Source organism: Rutilus rutilus (genome assembly GCF_951802725.1).
Source record: "Rutilus rutilus genome assembly, chromosome: 6".
Lineage (NCBI taxonomy): Eukaryota > Metazoa > Chordata > Actinopteri > Cypriniformes > Leuciscidae > Rutilus > Rutilus rutilus.
The window spans coordinates 40018920-40044501 of record NC_140214.1 but is presented as its reverse complement, the minus strand read 5'-3'; the positions used below and the strand labels follow the sequence as shown (position 1 = coordinate 40044501).

Here is a 25582-nt window from a genome sequence, read left to right as displayed (position 1 = left end):
CCAGATATATGGTGAATATTATAATATTTAGACCCGTGTTTACTGTTAAATACTGTGTTTGTGGATATCTGCTCAAACGTAGATATGTATAATATGGTAACCATAATGTTTCATATTTTGGAGCGCGCTGTGCGTTTGAATGTATCATATTCAAAACGCGCTGTGCATTTGAAAAGCAAAACGCACCAAACAATAGGCTTCATGTTTTTACTCTAATCTCATTTCATATCATCATAACGAATGGAAACATTTGAAGTAACATATGATAATCAATATATTTTTCTCTAGCGTAGTTGTTACTGAAATCTTTTGGAAGATTTATAGGCTGCTATAGGTTATTGTTATTATTATTTTATGCAGCACTGTGCGTAGCCTATGCCTACAAGGCACAACAAACCTGGTGTTCATTATATATTGTTGGAAACATTTGTGTGTGTGTGTGTATTCTGTGAATTTTAAAAAGCAATTTTAACCAGAAAAATCTAAAATCTATTCCAAAAATCGGTCAGCCCTATAGTTTCTCTTGATATCAGCATGGTCACACAGTGGTTTTTTTTTTTTACAGGGACCAGATGCCACTGATGAGTCCTGCTTACTTCAACATTCACATGAGTCTCTGTACATGTTCATGGTAAAGTGGAAATCAAACACCTTGGAAATGAAAGGTATGTGCAATGTTTTTAGGAATGGCACAAAGGTCTGTCTTTGGATCATTGTTTTCAATATTGTGCTTTTTTGTCATTTGTTGTGTATCTTTGGATTATGTTGTGTTGTAAATAAATCCAAACAATCAAAAAGCCATTCTTTTTTAAATCTCCTCATTCTTTGTGCAAGGTTGCTCAGGATGACAGGGTCTGATAGCTCCTAATAGGGCCATTAGGGGAGGGTCTTTGTCTTTCTCAGGTGTGAAAATCCATCAATATTCAGGATGTGTTTACGCCTCTTCGCATAAAGCTTTCTTACACAAAACACGTCTTTCAATTTTTACAGGGTTCCCGCGGGGTCTTAAAAAGTCTTAAAATGTCTTAAATTCTGAACTTTAAATTTAAGGCCTTAAAATGTCTTAAAAACAGACAGATTTTCATCCGCGGTCTTAAATTTCATTTAGTCAGGTCTTAAAAAAGATTCTACCCTCGTTCATTGCCAGAAACGCTGGCCGCAGAAAGTTATTACAAAGTAGCAAAAAAGTATCGAAGTCGCTCGCCAAGAGGTAGTTCACATATCGCGTCTTTTTCGCGCTCAAGTTCATTCAAATGTAGGCGCGCTGTAAGCGCGCTTATAATAGAAGCGACGCGCTCGTTTATTTCCAGGCGCAGTGACATGAAAAAAGACATGAAGGATGCGGGTGCACCCAAACACTACGGGTGTTTTTCTCTTCTCCGTAAATAAATCTTGTAACAGAGCTACAGCAAGCGTTTTTCGGCGGTGGAAATCCATTAGCCACTAAAACTTTTTTGTCATTGTGGAGTTGCATAGCAACGACAGACGCCACGGGAAAATCGGACCGAATTTTACTATTAATAATAAAAGATAAGCTAAAGTGTATTGTAAATGTCACTAAATAATTTTTTTATAAAAAGAATGAGTCAAAAAAGATAAATTAAAGTCTGAAATATGTGAGGTTTATCTTTTTATAAAAACCTTTTTTGTCAACTTAATTTGAACTTGTACATGGTAACTTAGTATATAACATGTTGCAAGACACTTTTAAAATCTGGCTATCATTTTTAATCGTATTATTTTAATGTTTATGTTAGTGCGTATTGATGCTAATTTTATTTGTTATTTGCTGTTTTTCGACATAAAACTTGGTGAATTGATTTCATTGTGTAGTATTAGTACTTTTTGAACAGGATTCTGTGATAACAGTGATAATTTTTGGCACTATAATAATTAAGTGAAATGTTCATGCCATTTCATCTCTAGTTATGATCAACTATGATCAACTAAAATCATCTAATTATGTGTTTTTTACATTAGGCCTAGTCTATATTATGCAAAGTACAATTTTCTATAAAAAAAATTATATCTGATTCTGTTCTTTTCTCTGACACGCGTTGTTGGGTCTGGAAGCTTACTAATGTGATTGCTTTATCTGTAAATTAAGTTAATGCTTTTTCAATTACTGAATTCATTGAAATAAAATGAATTCTTTGATTTGAATATTTTTTGGCAATGCGTCGTGTAGGTCTTAAATTTCAATCTTTATGGTCTTAAAATGTCTTAAAAAGGTCTTAAATTTGACTAACTGAAACCTGCAGGAACCCTGTTTTTAAATCAATATATTGTCTTATCTGAATGAGCAGTCAGGATGATTTTCTTTAGCCATGAAAATGTCACAAGTAACAGAAATAAGCACAAATGTCAGAGCATGTCAGAACACCTCCAGGGCCAGAAAACACCTCAGACCCCAGAGGGTTAACATAAATTGGAGTGATAAAATAAAAAGAAAAGAGCTAAAACGTGTTACAAGAAATTTTGAATTACAACAGGTTAATTGAAGGGCCTACGAGGATAACTAGTTTATCGGAGACACTTATTGTTTTGGCTTTCACAAATAGACCAGAAAGTCTTACAATTTGGTCACAGGGCTATCCGACCACAATATGATCCTGATTGTAAGAAAGCTCTCCAAAATGGCATTAAATGTATCAACTTATACAAACTTAAATCAGTATGTAATCCCTAAAAGTCAGTTACCTAGTCTTGAACATGCAATTAAAGAAATCAATTGGAATGAACATCTTGCTCATAAAAGTGTTGATGAAAATTGTAAATCTCTCATGGTTAAACTTGAAACAATTATACATAGTTTTATGAGAAAAATTAAAAGTAAACCTGGCAAAAGAAACCATCTACCTTGGATAACTGAGAATTTGGGGTCACTAATGAAACAGAGGGACCGCACCCTTAAGATGGTTCAATACACTGGTTCATGAGAGACGTTTATATACCACATTGAGGAATAAGGTTTTAAAAAAACTCAGGCAGGCAAAAGCAACATTTTTTATTGATGCTATTAGTTAAGCTATGGGAAATACCAAAGAAATCTGGCATAATTTAAAAAAATTAACAGGGAAATCATGCACCATCAATAAACTAATACAATTGAATATATAGATGGAAATGTAACCCATGATCCAAGTAAAGTGGCAGCAGCATTTAATTGTTATTTTATTCATTCTATAAATGCTCTATCTCAGAATTTTGCCAGATCAAATTACTCTCTCACTCCTTTAGATACAGGTGCCCCCATTATGACTTTTAGAGAAGTGACAAACTTCAAAGTAAATTCAATCATCTTCTCTTAATGGTTCAAGGGCAAAATATATATATGGGATGGACACAGCATTTATAAAAACCCATAAGGAGGCACTCATTCCATCTATTACGAAAATTGTTAATTGGTCAATTAATGAAGGAGTGTTTCCCAGTTCTTGGAAAACTGCAATAATAACACAGTATTTAAATCCGGTGATCATAGTGTCATCAGCAACTATCGACTGATAAGCATTCTTCCAGCAGTTTCCAAAATTGCAGAAAAATTTATATCTGAACAGATTACAATGCATTTAAATGCAGGTTCCTTCCCATTACATCCGATGCTATTTGAATTTAGAAAATATCATTCTACGGAAACGGCTAATGTCTTTCTGTTGGAAAATATAAAGGCTAAACTGGCTAAAATATAAAGGCTAAACTTCGTCCAACAAAATCTAAACTCATCCACCAGAGTGTCTACAAGAGGGGATTGTAAAATACCATGTAGAAAAAATAGTTTTGGACAGTCAGCTTTCTCTTTTCGAGCAGCTCATACATGGAAAACCATACCCACAGAACTAAGGACCATCACATCTATCAAATCATTCTCCAAATCCATAAAACATTGTTGTTATTGACAAATCAAATATGCTGCCATAATACAGAATAATGTGTTTGTATTCATCGCTATAGTGGTGTCTCTGTGTGTGCTTATGTGTTGTTGATGCATTGAAATGTGTGTCTATACACTCTTACCTGTGTCTGCTGTATGTGATACTTGTGTTATGTTTTTTTTTTTTTTTTTCATGTCATCAACCTGCCAGTTGTCTTGATCAGGAATAGTGGTTGTGTTATTCTTACTTATCTATATCTAAGGCTTTCTTATTGATATGTATTTATTGTATTGTTGTAGTGTATTTGTTTTTTTAACCATCAACCTGCAGATGAAAATTAGCCTGTATGGCTAAATCTGGCACATTTACATGTTGGACTTTGTACTCATGTTGATTAATGTGCGTTGTCCCTTTTAAAGGGACTATGTGTAGGAATTTCTCCCATCTAGTGGTGAAATTGTATTTTGCATTCAAACGAATAATGCTCTCCAGCGCCTCACTTTTTCAAATGCGTGTTGCATCTACGGTAGCCGTTATGTACCAAAAAGCTATGACAGGATGTCTTATAATAGCACTTCGAGTTTTTCTTCGGGTGAACAGGTTTGTTATTTAAAACAAACTGAAACTTGAAACAACGAAAAAAAGAATGTTACAGTATGAATTACTGACTGTGAAAAACATTAACTATGGTAATTAGTAGTAATGCCTTCTTTACTTGTTATATTTTTTGAAGTACGTGCATTGTTAGATATCATCATCATCAGCGCCTTCTCTAACGTTACTTTACTCAATAGCTGCTATTCATCAAAGAGCCTGTTTAACTTTTAACTATAAATGTTCTACTGTCTATATAATAAAGTATACAACCAAGCAATGAAAAAAAAGCTTGTAATTAAGACCGTAACATTTACTTACCTGTCGAGAAGAAAGCAGGCAACTTCAGCGTCTCTTTTGAAAGCCTTCTCCTGCATTAGCTATCCCGACATTAACCCTTGTTTTTGTAATCTCCGGTCACGTTTCCTTTTACGGTCTATTTTGGATTTTTTCAACGATGAGGACTCATCCTGTGACTCAGCATATGTATGAATGAACGGTGTATAAATAACTGTGCAGTGCAGCCTTTTAAACTTGCCGGGGCAGTGACAAGCGCCTCTCACTGCTCTGCGCCTCCGCTTCTGCTGGCTTCAGTCACGTGACACTGGTTCTGAACGAAAACGCGTTATGGAAACGCGTTGGCCTAGTACTTTTTGTCCCTCTCTGCTATTATAGTTTTTCAAGATGGCGGAACTACATGGAAGCCTCCGTGGACCTACCCGTCCCATGTATATAAAGATAATAAATTCTTCGTTTACGAGGATTAGTCTGATCATTGGCATAGGTATTTGTACACCATTGAGGGCATATTTATGAATAAAAATATTGATTTTAGATAATGAAATACCTAAAAAGCTACACACTGTCCCTTTAAATAAAAAAATAAAATAAAAAAAAACATATCTGTGTTAAATATGAATCCATTGTAATAATGTTAATCTCACCCTGGGCACAGTATGCAATACCTGCTCTTCCTCTCTCATCTCCATCACATTCTTTCTTTCTTCTTCTCTCAGTCTCCTTATCTTCACCTGTATATCTTCCCTTCCCAAAGCTGAGCTTTGATTGATACAGTCTTTACAAACTGATTATTTCTGTGGGTTGTTTAAAACTTCTATCGTAAAACAGCTGTTTAGTTTCGCTGCTTACATCATATCTCACACTTTATGAGCGTTAACTGAAGCGTGTCGTGAAGCGTTGCGCTGGAATTCGCGCTCGACTCGCAGCTTCTGTGAACATAAAGCCCGCCTACTTTGATTTGATTGGTCATCTCAAACATAGTCAGCTGAAGCAGCTCAGATGTGGTCGTTTATCATGGTGATGGGCAATATCATTACAGCACCAAAGTAGAGTTAATATTAGGCCATTATTTCACAACTTTCATTATATAGACCATATATAGCCCCTTTTCAGCTGCGCTCGTTGTCTTTTGACTTCCGGTCTGCATTTTCACAGCGATCTTGCATATTTATGAATGAACGGCTCGTTTTAAAATCTTCCCGGTCTACTGACATTTGTTAAGACATCTGCTTAAAACATTACCATGCTCATGATAACTTTCATTAACTCTACAATAAGTAAATCCACTTCACCAGCTAATTACTCCTCGACAGCAATGCCATAGAAATATACAGAGCGACCACAAAACAGAAGTTGTGAAAACAGGAATGGATCTGAAGGCACCTTGATGCATTTAAAAAATATAACAGAGTCGCTCAGAACCGGCTGATGTACAGAATCGTTCTCTCCAGCCCCGGCAGCCAATCACACGCTCCGAAAAGCACGCTTCTACCTCACATTCAGCCAATCACACGCTCCGAAAGCACGCTTCTACCTCACATTCAGCCAATCACACACTCCGAAAAGCACGCTTCTACCTCACATTCAGCCAATCACACGCTCCGAAAGCACGCTTCCACCTCACATTCAGCCAATCACATGCTCCGAAAGCCCGCTTCTACCTCAGATACCGTGACGTCGCTTCCACTTTACTTTTCAGCCCAGAAGAACCAAATTGCTCAGAAAAACACAAAATAACCAATTTCCACTTATTATGGTAATACTTATGAGTGCTTTTATTATTTTCAGGGATGTGCAGCCTGTGTTGCACAATGTGTAGTCTTTCTCTGTGTTACCTGAACCTGGATATCCCTGTTAATTTGTCAGCGAAAGTCTGCTGGATGAAGCTAAACACGTTAGTTGATTATCATAAATCTGATTCATTTTCTTTTCTCTTTCTGTCTTCAGTCTGTTTAGATGCAGTATTACAGAGAAACAGAGTCTCATCCTGACTTCAGCTCTGAAATCAAACCCGTCACACCTGAGAGAGCTGGACCTGAGCTGGAATAAACTAGGAAACTCAGGAGTGAAGCACTTATGTGACTTACTGAAGGATTCACACTGTAAACTGGAGAGATTGAGGTCAGTCACATTCACACACAAGAATCAAAATGCTTAAAATCACTTCAACAGTTTAAACTAAAACACTTTATACTCAATATCTGACAGTGAGTCTGAGTTCATATTATATTTCTGCAAACATTTTCACCTTAGTATTTTGTGATCTGGTGAAATAAAGATGTTTTATTTGCTGATGAAGATGATGTGACTTTACAGAATAAAGAGTTTTCTTTTCTTCTGTCTTATTTTCTTCTCTCTCTCTCTGCTAATGTAGGTTAAGCTGCTGTGATTTGACAGATGAAGGTTGTTCTGATGTGACTTCAGCTCTGAAATCAAACCCGTCACACCTGAGAGAGCTGAACCTGAGCTGGAATAAACTAGGAGACTCTGGAGTGAAAAACCTCAGTGATCTACTGATGAACCCACAATTCAAGCTGGAGAAACTACAGTTAGTATCATTATACTGTACAGCAATTACAGTGTGACTGAAGTTTATTTATTTGAAGACAGCAGGGCTTATGTTTCATTGTTTATATCACTTTCTGGGTTTTCCCTATTGCTCACATTTTTATGTGTTTTTATCTAGATAATTTTTTTTTTAATTTCCAGCATTTGATACAATGTACTGATTGTGTACATGCAGAAATCTGCCTTTTCAACAGAGAATAAAGAAGAGAGACGCCAAATAAATAGTTAAAATGAAAGAGAAGAAACAGTATCTTCCAGCACACAGAACTAGTGTGACTGGGTTTCAAAACAGACTATTGGAAACAAAATGCTGCTGTAGCTCTTCAATAAGATGATCATCATAGATGTGAACTATTGTTATTTCTCTGTCTTCAGTCTGTGTGGATGCAGTATTACAGAGAAACAGAGTCTCATCCTGACTTCAGCTCTGAAATCAAACCCGTCACACCTGAGAGAGCTGGACCTGAGCGGGAATAAACTAGGAGACTCTGGAGTGAAAAACCTCAGTGATCTACTGATGAACCAACAATTCAAGCTGGAGAAACTACAGTTAGTATCATTATACTGTACAGCAATTACAGTGTGACTGAAGTTTATTTATTTGAAGACAGCAGGGCTTATGTTTCATTGTTTATAGCAGTGCACTTTCTGTTTTTCTTTTTAAACTAAAACACTTTATACTCAATATCTCACAATGAGTCTGAGTTCACATTATATTTGTATAAAATTCTTCACATTCATGATTTGTGTGTAAGATAATCTCTCTTCCTCTGTTTGTGTCTTTCTAGTCTATATGACTGTGGCATTACAGATGTTTCTTCTTTAACTCAGTCTTTGACAAACTCAAAAGCACTGCAGTTTTTAAAAGAGCTTGATCTGAGAGGCAATAAGATAGGAGACTCGCAGCAGCGGCTCAGAGACGTGATACGAGACTCAAACTGTGTCCTGAGGTGAGAAAACATCACTTTGAGATATTAAAGAGATCTTCATTTACCTCTGATATATGAACAAACCTTTCAAACATTTGTGAAAGGAAATTATCATTAAGCTTTATTGCAACAAAGGGTTTGTGTGAGAACAAAATGTGAAGTTATTGAAATGTTTAACACAAAGGAGGAAAGAGAACAAAAGCTCACTGTCACAGCTTTATACATCAACACCTGCTTTATTAACTGTGTCAGTAGAAGTGAATCATTTCAGTGTGAAAACAGACTTGGTCAGATTGTAGGAAAACGCTGCACTCCTGCTAAAATCAGTGCAGTTCCAGCTTCAGCTCACAGCGTCCAGCTCACATGAGAAATGTCTCGGTCTCTAGTGTGTTTTTACTGTGACGAGCAACACGTCACACTACTTTACACTTACTTTACTCTCAGTTATTTACTAAGAGCCTACAAACATGTTTAAACTAGAGGACAAACGGCTTTAACTAAAGGTTTGTGTTTGAACTCAAAATAACATTTGTATTTGCTCCCTGTGGTTTATTCCATACGCCGTACACTCATTAGTTTCTCCTTTACAGAGACTCAATAGGAGTCGCACCGACACACACAGACAAACATATGAACATGATTCAGGTTTTAAATCGATTATATTTAAAAACAAAAATATCTATGCAAGATCATGTAAAGTCGGTAATTAATCTGATTACAGGAATTCAATTTAACTTATTTTTACAAAAAAAAAAAAAAACAGTAATTGAAATATAATAATTTGCACTTTGTTCCACTGAACACTGATTGTTTTCTCTTCTGTTCCACTTTACAGAGTAGATGAAGATCGATCACCAAACGTCAGTGGTGGATTGTTTACATCATGATTTTAAATCTGTGAAATGATCATGAGAGGAGCAGAAACCATCAGGTGATCCACAGAAGAGTCTCACTACAGTCTATGAGGAGAAATAAATGTGTAAATGTGTTTCATACAGGTGGAAGAGACTTCACAATTAAATAAAGCAGCGTGTGTGTTAGCATGCGTATTAGAAACATGTGATATTGAATGATTCATGTTGGTTTATTATTCAGCCAAATGATGGTTTAGTTGTAATTAAAGGTGGAACAGAGGAAGAAGCTCAGATGAGTGTCAGCAGAAATCTTCAGTATCAGGCCAGCAAATATAATAATGTTTGGATTGAACTCATCCATAATTATTAAATATTTCTAATCATGAACGTGATTATCAAGTATAGCACATAAATGTTTCAAAAGATATAAAGTTTACATGTAACTTTTAAACATTTACATTATCTCTCTAACATTTTATACACAGAATATCTTTATTGTTATTGTTTTATTGTATATGAAGTTAGTTATGGGTGTGTCTGTTGCTGATGCACAGATCTACAGTATATTGTCTTTGTTCTGTGGATGAAGTCTCTTCTCCACTACAGACGACTAAACATTTTTACCAGTTAACAGCATTTGTGTGTGTTTCACTCGCTCCTCAGATAGCAGACGGATGTGGGCCACTTCAGGCAATGATGCGGCACTGCAGGCCTTCTTATGGCCCGGACTAAATGTGTGTGAGCCTGAAGTGGCCCACATGTAAAAGGGCAAATATGGCCCAAATATTTTAAATCACATGTGGGCCTTTTTAGGCAAAGATGCGGCACTCATGGCAATGTGTAATCTGAATGTGAGCCTAAAGTGGCCCATATGATAAATAATGAATATGGCCCAAATATCACAAACCAAATGGGGCAAAAATGTGGCACAATCGACAATGACTAATCTGGGTGTAAACCAAATATGGCCCACATATGTTGCAGCAAATGTGTCCCACTTATCTTAAAACATAACTGGGCCAGTTTTGGCAAAGATGAGGGACAGTAATCACTGTGAATCTGAATGTGAACCTAAAGTGGCCCACACATGACATAGCAAATATGGCCCGATTACATTGCAGCAAATTTGGTCAACATTTGGCAAATGAATGACACATTCAGCACTGGCTAACCAGGGTGTAAGCTTTATGGCACAGTAAGCAACGTGTGTGTGTGTGTGTGTGTGTGTGTGTGTGTGTGTGAGTGTGTGTGTACTGTGCAGCACAAACACAGACGTGCACTAGCTCTTACAGTTAGTTAACTTATGTTGTAGATGTTGGTAGAGTTTCTGATTGAGAATTTTTTTTATGGTCTTGGAACGTAACTGAATATTTGGCTGAGATACTTTTTGAGTTGCTGTGTGTAAAAATATTTGCTGTGGTTTCAAGCAGACCCAGCAGGCACACAACGTCATATGACGTTGATATTCGGTTGAATTTTGGTTGCGACGTCGGATGACTAAAATCCAACATCAACTCAACGTCTAATGTCAACGTTAAGCTGACGTCCAATACCGACGTCAGCTGACGTTGATATTTTGTTGTTTTTAGGTTGTGGTATTAACTAACCAAAATACAACGTCAAGCCAACGTCTCAAGACAACGTCATATTTACGTCAAACACTGACATTTAGTCGTGAGGTATGGTGACCAAACCCCAACGTCACCTTGACGTCATAATGTGGACGTCCACACAACGTCAAATTCTAACACCATTAGACGTTGATATTTTTTTGGTTTTAGGTTGTGGTATTAACTAACCAAAATACAACGTCAAGCCAACGTCTCAAGACAACGTCATATTTACGTCAAACACTGACATTCAGTCGTGAGGTATGGTGACCAAAACTCAACGTCACCTTGACGTCATAATGTTGACGTCCACACAACGTCAAAATCTAACACCATTAGACGTTGATATTTTGTTGGTTTTAGGTTGTGGTATTAACTAACCAAAATACAACGTCAAGCCAACGTCTCAAGACAACGTCATATTTACGTCAAACACTGACATTCAGTCGTGAGGTATGGTGACCAAAACTCAACGTCACCTTGACGTCATAATGTTGACGTCCACACAACGTCAAATTCTAACACCATTAGACGTTGATATTTTGTTGGTTTTAGGTTGTGGTATTAACTAACCAAAATACAACGTCAAGCCAACGTCTCAAGACAACGTCATATTTACGTCAAACACTGACATTTAGTCGTGAGGTATGGTGACCAAAACTCAACGTCACCTTGACGTCATAATGTTGACGTCCACACAACGTCAAATTCTAACACCATTAGACGTTGATATTTTGTTGGTTTTAGGTTGTGGTATTAACTAACCAAAATACAACGTCAAGCCAACGTCTCAAGACAACGTCATATTTACGTCAAACACTGACATTTAGTCGTGAGGTATGGTGACCAAACCCCAACGTCACCTTGACGTCATAAGGTTGACGTCCACACAACGTCAAATTCTAACACCATTAGACGTTGATATTTTGTTGGTTTTAGGTTGTGGTATTAACTAACCAAAATACAACGTCAAGCCAACGTCTCAAGACAACGTCATATTTACGTCAAACACTGACATTTAGTCGTGAGGTATGGTGACCAAAACCCAACGTCGTCTTAACGTCATAATGTTGACGTCCACACAACGTCAAATTCTAACACCATTAGACGTTGATATTTGGTTAGTTTTAGGTTGTGGTATTAACTAACCAAAATACAACGTCAAGCCAACGTCTCCTGACAACGTCATATTTACGTCAAACACTGACATTTAGTCGTGAGGTATGGTGACCAAACCCCAACGTCACCTTGACGTCATAATGTTGACGTCCACACAACGTCAAATTCTAACACCATTAGACGTTGATATTTTGTTGGTTCTAGGTTGTGGTATTAACTAACCAAAATACAACGTCAAGCCAACGTCTCAAGACAACGTCATATTTGCGTCAAACACTGACATTTAGTCGTGAGGTATGGTGACCAAACCCCAACGCCACCTTAACGTCATAATGTTGACGTCCGCACAACGTCAAATTCTAACATCATTAGACGTTGATATTTTGTTGGTTTTAGGTTGTGGTATTAACTAACCAAAATACAACGTCAAGCCAACGTCTCCAAACAACTTCATATTCACGTCAAACACTGACATTTCGTCATGAGGTATGAGGTATGGTGACCAAAACCCAACGTCTCCTAAACAACAATGTTAACATCCACACAACATGAAATTCTAACCTCATTAGACACTGATATTTTGGGGGGGTTTAAGTTGTGTTGTAAAGTAACAAATATTCAACATCTTTCCAATGTCAACATCTGCTAATTCTAACATACGCCTAGATATTTTCTTGGTTTTAAGTTGTGTTGTAAAATCCAACATTGTGCCAATGTCTCAAGCTAACGTCATATTGATGTCAAATACTAAATGTGAATGAATGTGTTGTTGGGTCACAATCTCACTTCTAAATTGTCGTGAGGTATGGTGGTCTAAACCCAGCTATGAGACAATGTTAACATCTAGGCAAACAACATTCCATTATTAGATGTTGTTGTTTTGTTGACTGCACATCATGGTTACTAACCAAAACACAAACGTCAGCATGCTAATGTATATACATCTAAAATAGGATACAGGCAACATTAGACAAATTTGATACGATTTCAGTTATGGTGTTGGGTAAGATAAATCAATGTCTCAAATACCCCAACTTCAAGCTTCCTGTAAGCATGGCTCTTTATTTTATTTAAGGTGATAGTTCAGATTATCCATAGATTTTCTGGTCCATGCAAGTGTAATAGATCAAGTTGACCCAGTGTGTTCCCTGTCAGAAGAACAAGCTCGACTTCACCAGGAGTGTGCTGATCTAAAATGAATGAACTACCTGCAAGCAAGCAACTGAAAGACTGTTGTGCGCACAACAACACACATTGGTTCGGGATTTATTAATGGTTTATACTTATTTCTACAATTATATAATGAATCCTAAACCACCTTGTGTTGTTTTGCATTTTTTTATATAAATATATCAGCTGGGTTGCTGCTCAAAATTATGTTGTTTGCAGGTGTATACACTATATTCATTTTGGAGCAGCACACTCCCAGTAAGGTGTTCATTCTCACAAGAGAAAATGGTTCAAATTGGGATGATCTACATTATGGAACAGCAAATACAAAAGTTGTGCCTTTTGGTAATGATCAAAATCACAATACAGCAGTTTGTCAGCGACTAATGAATACAGGTAGTGACAGCGTAACAGTAATCAAATCTGTATAGCATACGTCAACCACCTGACAAAAGTTTTAGCTGTTTTATCAGGGCTACTTATCAGGTGAGTTGGACCTCATGGCACTGAAATTTTGGTTATAGCGTTTATAACACATGGCCTTAATTTGGATTCCATGAGACACAGACATACATTGCACCCATAATTTATTTATCAGGTTGTGCTTCATAACAGTGCAGCTGTCAGACAAACGCAGTAATTATTATTAGTATACAATAATGATGATAATATGAACAACAATAATAATGAAATCAATTTAGCCTATTGACGTGTAAAAACAAATTGTAGAATGTTGCAGGTAACCCAAGAAATTTGAAAGTAATTCCTAACCAATCACAGCTAGGCATCAATTTGAAAATAATTCCTAACCAATCACAGTTAGGCATCGACCTCACGTTTCCTCTCCAGCTGTTGTACTGGCGGGCTGGGCACTGCACACACAGTGCACACATTTCAACATCCTGACACACCTGCTGTGGACGATGAGTGAACAGAGGTAAGGAAAATATAAATAGATATTGGTGTTTATTCGTTTTTTTTTTTCTCTGTGAGGCAGCAATGGATTTTTGTGAACTGGCGCGATTCTCCTACTATTTAACTACCAGAGTAGGCCTACCTTTAATAATGTAGTTAAAAGTGACTTAAATATAATAACTATATATAATGTTGTACAAGTAGTGATAGGAATGTCGCCTCAGCGCACATTTTTCTGACTGAACTGCACGTGCGCCGGCTGTCCGGTTCGCTGGGGGTACCGCTGTTGTTGAGGGAGTCGTGGAAACGTGACTAGCACGTGAAATAAATGCATTTATTTATATCAATTTTACGGAGCCCTCCACATGACACGCATAATAGTGGCCATACCTGTCCTTTGCCGTGGATTCTAGATCACTTTATTGTGTAAAATGTGCTAGTGGGTCAATTTAAAGGGTCAGAAGTTTTTCGACATGCCAATTTAAAAATACAAAAAATAATAATATCTATTGCAATTGTTCTAACATTAAAGGAGAACTCCGGTCAATTTTAACATTGAGCTCATTTTTTTGTACATTTGGAGTGCTGTCAACAGAGAACAACGACAAAAATCGGTGTTGCCTACACCGAGTTATTCTATTTTTTAAATTTGCACCCTATTGACTTCAATGGGGCAAGTAGTAAGCCTGCTTTTTAGCCTCTTAACATCCTTTAAGTGTCATTACAAGTGCACAGAAAATGTGAGTGATTCCTTCCGAGTGAACACGAGTGGATCTGACTGCAGTAGATGTTAGAGATATTAATAAAAATGAAGTTAATTCAGCCAGCGCTCATACCTTTGTTTACATCCTGTTTTCGGTGGAAGGCCATAGTAATCGATTGTCGAGTTCACGCGCGTGCACTTGTAATGACACTTAAAGGATGTTAAGAGGCTAAAAAGCAGGCTTACTACTTGCCCCATTGAAGTCAATAGGGTGCAAATTTTAAAAATAGAATAACTCGGTGTAGGCAACACCGATTTTTGTCGTTGTTCTCTGTATTGACAGCACTCCAAATGTACAAAAAAATGAGCTCAATGTTAAAATTGACCGGAGTTCTCCTTTAAGACTGTTGTGTACACATAAATACTGAGTGTTTATTCATATAGATGAATTGGTCGTAGCCTTAAAAAATGTCATGTGGTGCGACCGTGATTTATAATTTTATTTCCTTAACATGTTTAAATTTTTTTTTTTTTTTACGAGTTCTGGTAACACTTTACAATACGGGTGCACTAATATGCATTAATTTATGCACAGATAATCATGAGTTAATGTATGACACAATTATTACTGCATCAGCAACTAATATGGAGTCTAAATGATTAATACTGTAGATGAATTAATATATGAATAGTAATTAATTAAATCTGTCATAATGTATTAATTCCATAATAATATATTTTATTAACTAATAGTGTTAATTAATGTGTTCATTACCACAATGGGTCAAAGCTAATGATTTGCAAAGGTATCATTATGTGTCCATTAACTAATTGTTAAGTAATATGTCATAGTAAAATCCATAGTGTGGATGTCAAAACCAAAATGACAAATTACAATTAGTTAATCATTTGTCTTAAGCTGTAAATTTACTCTCTGATTTTTGTAGCCTCCCGGCAAATTCAGAAGCCCATCTCAGAAAATCAGACCAGACCACCTTCTCAGGGAGGACCATCTCTCCAAACAAAACAAAGTTGAAGATCAGGTTCACCTGTTGATCAGCAATCTACGCAAAGTCAACCAACACATGGGAAACATTCCCCGTACCCAATCCCAGAAGCAAGTAAGTATATAGTAGTAGTTGTGTGTGTATGTGTGTGTAGAAATGTCAAATCATTTGAATGGGTTAGTGTTAAAAACCTAGACCCACTTAAGGGCCCATGATGTCATCCTCAGTTATAATATAAGGGAAAAATATGATTTGTGCATTTTACTTTTGCTTTCAAATTGGCGCCAATTGCTTGAATGGTGGGTTTATTATTGATCTTAATGTAAAACAAAATAATACAGTACAATGACAAACTTGCTTAAATAGGCGCTTTTACATTTCGTTTTCAAACCTAAATCTTCCGTCATCATCTCGTCAGTCAGCTCCTCACTAACGCTGCATTGAGCAGACAATTTCAGGTTTTAAGTGTAGCGTCTGTTCTCTAACTTTTTCAACCTTTTAGGACCCACACTAAAACGTTGTGTTTTTGCTCACCCCCGAAAGTATCAATTTTAACATGTTATAAAACCAGTGTGACATCAAGATATGACAAACCTACTAAACTATAACAACCGCTTCATAATGTGTTGTATATAATTAATTATTTGGACATTTAAATCCTCTTTCTTTTGGATCCACAGGTTGATGACAAATGAGGTAATGGCCAGTTTCAATATGAAGTGTGGGAAGGGGAAGCTTGCCTTCACCAAGCTCCATCTTTACAATGTTGTCACAGGTAAAAAAATAAAATAAAATAAAAAACAGTAACCTCATAGTACCTTTCCGTTTCATATCTTTAATTTTTCAGAACTCTAACGTAGGGGTGGGCAATCTGACAATTTTATATCGTGATCGATCTTGAAGACGTCCACGTTCTACTTTTCAAGCGAGTCTTAGAGATCGCAAACTTTTATGTCCTCATAACAGCAGGACTTTTATTTTGACGATAATGTGTCCCCAGTGAAGCTGACTTTTATTTTTGCGGGCGACCCTGAGCACACAGCGCTCTTATTCTTCGTCTTCATTAGTTTATGGTCTCTGTTTAACAGTTTTGTCTAATACGTTACTGGATAGAACCTGTTGTTGGATAGAACAAAAAGTAAACTGTATATGAAAAAGTATTATAGTGTTTGCTTTTATATTATTTGTAACAGAAAGGCAAACACTATTAATACTTTCTCATTTACCATAAGCATTCAGCAAATATACGCATTTATATCATTTAACAAATCTTTGAATATTTAAAAAACATTTAATTTCACAATCCTTGCAGACTTAGTCGAATCCAGATGTCAGATATTCTGAAGTGTGCATAGACGGTCAGTCCTGGTCAGTCCATGTGAATTAGTTCAGCTTCACTGGGGACACATGATCGACAAACTTTAAACCCTTGATTTCAAACTATGCTGGGGCTATATTCAGTTGCCCTCTGTCATATTCATGTCATTTACACTGTGTGCTAAATGTAAAATGAGTGTCACCATGTCTTTATTTGAAAAAATATGATTCCTAGTGCGCTCAAACTTACTGAATGCCCAGTTAAAGGACAAGTTCGGTGGGCTTTAAGTGTAAAATACAGAACTTGTCCTTTAATTACACTATTTTTATTCACTTTTTTTTAAGCGATTTCTTTTATATGTGAATTCGGTAATAGCCTATAATTACAGAATTAAGAAGTTACAATCTAAAATAAGGCTGTTTAATTTATAGATTAATTTTTTTAACTTTTTTTATTAATTTTCTGATTATTTATTTAAATATGAATTCATATCTTAGTCTATCAGATTGGTGTCGGTCGATGCCAGTCTGAATTTTCTTGATGAGAGTTCATCTCAAATTTGGGAAGATCACGATTATGATCATGGATCGTGATTGTTTCTTATAAGATCGTGATATGAAATTTTTGTAAGATCCCCCACCCCTACTCTAACTGTTGTTTTTACATTCATTCTGATGTCTTTTAAATGTTCATTTAGCTTAAGACACTCTGCAAAAACACTTAGGCTTTGCACCTGTGCATTCACATTTTTCTGCTTAGAATGTCTGATCGCTATTTGTGAACAGCATCAAAAGTTAAAATTTCTCTCTTTTGATGAGTTACAGCATGTACATGCAAGAATGTGTAAGAGAATATATGCCAAACATTAGCAGTTCCTCTTGAACCAACAAGTGAAAAAGGTTTTATTTAAAAAAAACAAAAAACTTATGACATTATATTATTGCAAAATGTTTAAAAAAAAATAATGTTTTTTCATTATTCACATTCATTATTATTGTTATGTCTCACCAGTGAATAAGACATGAGGTAATCTAAAAGCGTTGCACTTTCCTCCACCAACTCTGTCTCTCCTCCTGGCTCTTTGCAGAGGAGGCATGGCTTTAGAGACACTCTGAAGGGAGGGTGGGATCGTATGCTTTCAAAGCTAGCTTGCTATTGCTAGCCTCTGTGAAATTTCCTACCCTAGCATTAAGACTGTTCGCAATATTTATTGTTTTAATGCTTGCTGTAGTGCATCATATCCTATATTCCCCATACATTTTAATTTTCTAATATTTCTTACAGAGAGTGTCCAGAGGACTTCAAAGGAGACGGAGGCAAACATTGGAGCGGTTGTCGCCTTATGTTTAAAATATGCCCCAGACAGGGTGGGCGGAGATGGCAGGAAAAACATTTGTACGATTTTAGAATAAGGATAATGTTAAATATAAATGGTTATTGTTGAAATCCTTCTGTTAAAATAATGAAAATAAAATAAAAGGTTATTTTATAATCCATTTAATTTCTTTGTCATTTATCTAATACACAACATTTGTGGATTCCAGTTTCACTAAGATTTTTAAGTTACTTTTCTGTTTGCTCTTGTCTTAAGATAAATACTTTTGGGTTGTCTCGCATTCTGTTCGATTTTGTTGTTACATGAAGTTTCTTTGTATGTTGATTTTTATTTTACAACGAAAACCTGGCTTTGCCAATGCCAACAAAATAACCATATATTTCTTTAAGTTGGAATTTGACAGCTGATGTTGTGTTTTGAATGATATCTGGCCCAACGTGAGTTTGATGTCTAGCTTAACATTGGGTTCAGACGTCAAACTGATTTCCATTTTCAACCAAAATGCAATGTCCAACATGGGAGGTTTACCCAACATCGAGTTGACGTCATAACCCAACGTCAGACTGACGTTTACTTTCAATGTTGGACAGACATTGCATTTTGGTTGAAAATGATAAGCGGGTTGACATCATAACTCAACGTTAGATTGATGTCTACATCAAACGTTGAATAGACGTTGCATTTTGATTGAAAATGAAAATCGGGTTAACGTCATAACCCAACGTCAGTCTGATGTCAATATCCAACGTTGGAAAGACGTTGCATTTTGATTGAAAATGAAAATCGTGTTGACGTCATAACCCAACGTCAGTCTGACGTCAATATCCAACGTAGGAAAGACGTTGTATTTTGGTTGAAAATGAAAATTGGGTTGACGTCATAACCCAACGTCAGTCTGACGTCAATATCCAACGTAGGAAAGACGTTGTATTTTGGTTGAAAATGAAAATCGGGTTGACGTCATAACCCAACGTCAGTCTGACGTCATAACCCAACGTCAGTATGACGTCAATATCCAACGTAGGAAAGACGTTGTATTTTGGTTGAAAATGAAAATCGGGTTGACGTCATAACCCAACGTCAGTCTGACGTCAATATCCAACGTAGGAAAGACGTTGCATTTTGGTTGAAAATGAAAATCGGGTTGACGTCATAACCCAACGTCAGTCTGACGTCAATATCCAACATTGGAAAGACGTTGCATTTTAGTTGAAAATGAAAATCGGGTTGACGTCATAACCCAACGTCAGTCTGACGTCAATATCCAACGTAGGAAAGACGTTGCATTTTGGTTGAAAATGAAAATTGGGTTGACGTCATAACCCAACGTCAGTCTGACGTCAATATCCAACGTAGGAAAGACGTTGCATTTTGGTTGAAAATGAAAATTGGGTTGACGTCATGACCCAACGTCAGTTTGACGTCAATATCCAACGTTGGACAGACGTTGCATTTTGATTGAAAATGAAAATCGGGTTGACGTCATAACCAAACGTCAGATTGACGTCAACTTCCAACGTTGGACAGACGTTGGATATTGACGTCAGACTGACGTTGGGTTATGACGTCAACCCGATTTTCATTTTCAATCAAAATGCAACGTCTTTCCAACGTTTGGGTCCAACGTCAATCTAACGTCATATTGACGTCCCGTGCCTGCTGGGGAGGGTTGTTCCATAAAACAAGATTAGAATATAAGCCAGGCTTATTTTGGTTAGTCAGACTTATTGTCGGTGGATTCTGTTTCATAAAGCAAACTTAAAATAGTTCAAACTCAGTTACCCTGGCAACTTATGCTGGGAAACTAGCCTGGTCCTGGGCAGGCTAACTGTCAGGCTAAGCCTCAGCTGTTACACAGATCCTCTAACACTGACCGACAAGAACACAATGATATTACCACTGACACTCTCTCATACCATTATTGGACTTTATTAACCACTATTAGTCCAAAAATAAATACACAGTATACAGAAAATCAACTTAAATAAGGCTACAATGATAAATTAGACAATAGATAGATAGATAGATAGATAGATAGATAGATAGATAGATAGATATACTACAGGTTTTATTTTTTTACTGGCTGAATGTGTTGTGCCCAACATTTAATTAGATTGTTTTAAAGATTTATGAACACATTTCTCTCTGGTTTTGTTTGGCAGCTGTAGTACATGTTTATGATTATTAGAAGAACATTAGAACACAATCTAAAAAAAGCTTTTTAAAGCAGAAGTTAAAATCCCAAAATTAAAAATAAATAATTACAAAAGCACAGTATAAATTTTAACTGGTAAGATGAATCTGAGCTTAGTAATTGACAGTATATTAGCCTACATTTGATTTACCCCATTACAATAGTCCCTTTACAGTTATTGCTATCATAAAAATACACTTGTAGGTTTAAAATTCCGAATAAGGCACCTCTAATGTCCAAATAACAAATATTTTAGCATGTATATATATATATATATATATATATATATATATATATATATATATATATATATATATATATTTATTTATATATATTTATTATGTACTTTATTGTGTCTTTCAATTCAAACACATTTAACACAATTATACAAATGGACAGTTCCTTTAAAGACATCATATTTCCCCCCAATAAATATTCATTATTTTTCCTTCTACTTTTTTTCTTTTGTGATAATACCCACCAACACATAGCCTAAAAAACACATGATTAGAACAATAACCAAAAAGTACATAGTTAGACTCTTTACATATGATTTAAGGGGGAAAAGACAAAAAACAATACATAAATATTAATAAAAATTTAACATTCACATATTTATATCAAACTCTTATAATGACACATAATTCCTAATAGTTATTCAAGTAATATTATTTGAATATCAAATATTCACACTGCAAAAAATGCTGTTCTTACTTAGTATTTTTGTGTTGTTTCCAGTCCAAAAATCTAAAAATTCTTAAATCAAGAAGCATTTACTAGAGAAGTAAAACTACATAAGAAATTCTATTTTGTTTTCAGATAAACAGAAAGTATCTTAAGTGATTTTTGCTTAAAACAAGCTAAATTATCTGCCAGTGCAGTAAGGAAAATAATCTTGTTTTAAGATTATGTTTTTATTAAGTTTTTTTGAATTAAGTTTTTTTTTCTTACTGCACTGGCAGATAATTTAGCTTGTTTTAAGCAAAAATTACTTAAGTTACTTACTGTTTATCTGAAAACAAAAAATAATTTCTTATGTAGTTTTACTTCTCTAGTAAATACTTCTTGATTTAAGAATTTTTAGATTTTTGGACTGGAAACAACACAAAAATACTAAGTAAGAACAGCATTTTTTGCAGTGCAATATTAAATAAGTCAATAAATAAAATAACAAATAACTAGAAATAAAAGGGAGGGAGGGTTATATAAAAATGTAGTTAATGTAGGCTAATATATATTCCTTTATTTTATGGAATATTCTTTGATTTTAGAGTTGCACATCTCTTTTCAAAATGTATACATTTGCTCTTAATTTCATGTTATCCTCTCCATAGTGTACTTTAGAAACTAAATCTACTCATTTAAAACTGGGGATTCTTGCTTTCTCCAAAAAAGTATTGCATTAAAAGCTGTAATTCTCAGCATTCAAGTATACCTCATCTTTATTAAGTAGCATAGGTCCTATACCCAAAACTATATTTTGTATCTTTATATATTTAGTTTCTTAAAAAAAACTTCCCTGAATTAGGCTACTTCACTGAAGTACTTCTGTTCGCTAGAAGTTCCCTGCAACTTATCCAACATCCTAAAGATAAATTATTATAATTAGAAGATATTTCTAGTGTTATAAAATATCGCATATTAATTTTCCAAGCAAAATGTATATTTTAGTCAGAATTATTGCGCTCCTATTTGACGCGCATGCGCGCAGCAGCGCTCGTTCAATATGAAGATTAGCAGCAAAATGGATACATTTGCATGACTTTCTAACATTTACAGATGGAGAATATAACTGTAAAATGTAAGTTTTGCACTGAGAAAAAAAACATGTCACAAACGCATAAAACAGCACAAAATATAGGCTGTTTGATGGTGGATCGATTTGATCCACGATCGACCTCTAGGGCTGCTTCAGAAACGCGTGCACACGCAATTATCTAGACTTGATAAACCTGGATCAAATTAGTGAGATTGCGTGAACTTCAATTACCTTTTATGGAACCACTTTAGCCCCAACTTATTTGTTAGGCTCATTCAAGTCCGGTTTTGGAGTTTAATCCCCGCTTTTCTAAGCGTCGTTTATGGAACAACCCTCAGGACATATTCTTGGGTCAACATTTTTTTTTTTCATCTTGGAACACAATTCCTTTCCAGAAACCCAAACCCTACACATAACTTATCCTTAAAGAGGGAAATGACAGATAAATAACCAGCACCAAACCCTGGTTGTAAACATAAACTTAATATAAAGAGTAAACTTTACTGGAATGCAGGATTAACAAAGATGTTTATCCAGAAACATATTTTGTTGAAATCACATTCACCTGTAAGGCAGTGTCATCTTATAAACTGCTTGACAACTAATATAAAAAGAAAATAAAGAAATAAAAAAACAAACAAATTAATATTTAATTTGTCTTACATTTTGTCTAAATATTGATATTTATATGACATGTTTTATAAGTAACAATAGCCTATCAGTATATTTATTGATAAATTAATTTATGAGTGAGTAAGTGAATGACAAATCAGCACAAACTGCTATGATAACATTTTACTGTTATTTTAAAATTAACCTTTTTCAACCCTTTTTTATTATCCATCCATGACAAAGAAATTTGCTAAATTTTTATTTGCTAGAAAACCCTTAGACTTCTACTTTGTTAGAGATAAGTTAAGTCAAGTATAGTTGATCTCTATTTTTATTTATTTATTTAATCAACATGTATTTGTAGTTGGCTAAATTCAAACTGGTTGGAGGTTTCCTATTTCCGGCCCTTTAAAGGTGCTCTAAGCGATGTCACACATTTTTTAGGCCAAAACATTTTTTGTCACATACAGCAAACATATCCTCACCATCCGCCTTAAACCACGCAGAAAAAGAAGAGGAGGATTGTTGTTTGGAGAATTGACGGTGGAAAACTGCACAAGTAAAGTTAAGGTAAGATTTCATAAAAAATAATGGATAAATGTCCATCTTTCTGTTGGCGATTTATTCAGTTGGAGTATTGCATGTTATGTGATATTAGAGTTAACAATGGTAAGTCAGCAAATTGTTAGCTAGCAAACACTAGTTATTTTGTCAATTCAACTCTTGCCATCTCAGGTATTTCAGGGAAAATGTTTAAATATTAATGTTTCTGCAGAGAAATTAGCTGAATGATTTTGTAAGTAACCATGACAGTAATTGGCGATGTGTAACCTTACAGTGCGCACGTACAGTAACAGTAGGCACTGTGGATGAGAGCATCAATTAACAACATGCTAGATTTCATTTTTACTTAAGACTCTGCTATGGCCAGTAGTGATGGCTCAATCAATAATGATTAGTTCATTGTTTTTTTTTATAAACTTTTATATGGCTCATGAATAAAGTTGATTAGTTCACCTCCTGAGTCACGTGATGTGACATAGGGGAGAGCGGGGCACAACCTAACGCTTTTTGACATTCTCAGTTTGTGTAAATCTACTTAGGGTTCAGAGTATTTATTTTTTCCCACATTAATTTCCCACATGTCTAGTTCAAATATGTGGTTTTGTTTTATTAATACAGTGTATACTTTTTTTTTTAATATAGCCCAAAAGAATGGAAGCAAAATGTGACAACATGCCCAAGGCCGCATTAATGCACGGGCTTACCTGGGCTGAAGCCCAGGGGCCTCCCAAGTTCAGGGGCCTCCCATGTTCAGGGGCCTCCCATGTTCAGGTTCATGATGAGCTGAAAAGGTCATATTGTTTTGCAACTTGTCAGGTTTTCTGTCAATCACTCTAATCGCATGTTATATGTCTGCTGATTGAGTGACCCACGTGGCCCCTGTGATGGATTTTAATTAATCAACTTTAATTAATCAACTAACATTTGTTTTTCTTGCAGGAACAACATTCATATGCTTTTAATGTTTCCAAACTTTTTGGGGAAAACTTGTGACTTTGACTGTATGTGTATAAATACAGAAAGGGGAAGTGAAACTAGACAGTCTGTTAGAATCTTGTGATTAACAAAATGAAGTCATCATTAAGATCAAAGTTTGCTTTACCTAGTAACAAAGGGGTTTGCATATGAATAATAATAAATAATTTTGAGTTTAACAACGAACAAAAAACTAAAACAGTTGATTCTACCGTTATAAAAAAAAAAAAAACCTGATGCTTTAATTAGCTTGAACAAAACAAAAAATCAATTAAGAAGATCTTAGTCTCAAAATAATCAATAATTTTAGCGATTCTCATTTATTTTTTTATTTTTTGTGTGTATGACATTAGATCCAGATGGATCTATAAGGCATTTAATATGGTTAGGCACAATTTCATGTATCAGGCCCTAATTATTTTAGCTTTAACAAGGTTGTCACAGGGGTGGTTGTACACACACACACACACACACACACACGAAGATGACAATGAAGGTAAATTAGGTGATGTTTAATAAATCCAACAGGTAATCCAAAAGGAACAAAGCAACAACACATCCATTTACTGACGACACCGGACACTGAAGTGAAACAAAATGAACACACTATATATGCAGATGATAATGATGTGATGGATGAGTGCACAGCTGAACATAATTAGTGTCTGGGACAACAGATGAATGAATGACTAATGCCTACAGTTCACACTACATGACTGCCCGATTTGCAAGTTAACGAGCTCGCTGACAGGTAAATAGGTCGGGCTGTAATCGCGTGCAAATCTGCGGGTGATCTGCGCTCGTCAATCTTTATGTGTGAAATACTAAATGACGCTTCAAAAACACTCGCTGACACCTCGCCGACGCCAGAGAAATATCTATAGCATGCTAAATATCTGGAGCTGTCGACCTTTGGTGTCACGTGTCGCGACGAGCAACAGCCAATGATCAGCTTGTTATGACATTACAAAAGCCTTTTGTATTTGTAACCATCATTGCCAAACCACAACCAGGGGGGCAGGGTTTCATAAAATATTGAAGCTTCCCCGGGCGCCACCATTGATTAGCAGACCCTCACCTGCTGTTAGCATTCCATTGACTCCCATTCATTTTGGCGTCACTTTGACAGCGAATAACTTTACATCTGAGGCGTTTAAAGACTCCATTTGTCCATTATTTA

General features: G+C 35.7%; 2 protein-coding genes and 1 long non-coding RNA gene across 3 annotated transcripts in view; 2 read left to right on the top strand and 1 right to left on the bottom strand.

Moving 5' to 3' along the window:
* The window catches only part of LOC311291423 (uncharacterized protein), a gene marked incomplete at its 5' end in the record, with an annotated part of 543326 nt that extends 533544 nt beyond the window's left edge, over positions 1 to 9782 (top strand). Inside the window, 5 exons of the mRNA XM_084410458.1 lie at positions 6717 to 6890; positions 7144 to 7317; positions 7713 to 7886; positions 8126 to 8287; positions 9102 to 9782. Coding sequence (XP_084266584.1) covers positions 6717 to 6890; positions 7144 to 7317; positions 7713 to 7886; positions 8126 to 8287; positions 9102 to 9153 — 736 coding nt within the window. The 3' untranslated portion in view covers positions 9154 to 9782. The remainder of the gene's footprint in view (positions 1 to 6716; positions 6891 to 7143; positions 7318 to 7712; positions 7887 to 8125; positions 8288 to 9101) is intronic.
* The window catches only part of LOC311291359 (uncharacterized protein), a 796365-nt gene that overhangs the window by 689973 nt on the left and 80810 nt on the right, over positions 1 to 25582 (bottom strand). The window lies entirely within an intron of this gene.
* On the top strand, positions 13894 to 18454 carry LOC311291362. Its single transcript, XR_014627547.1, has 4 exons — positions 13894 to 13956; positions 15585 to 15758; positions 16325 to 16419; positions 18247 to 18454. It is a non-coding gene; the product is annotated as an uncharacterized lncRNA (long non-coding RNA).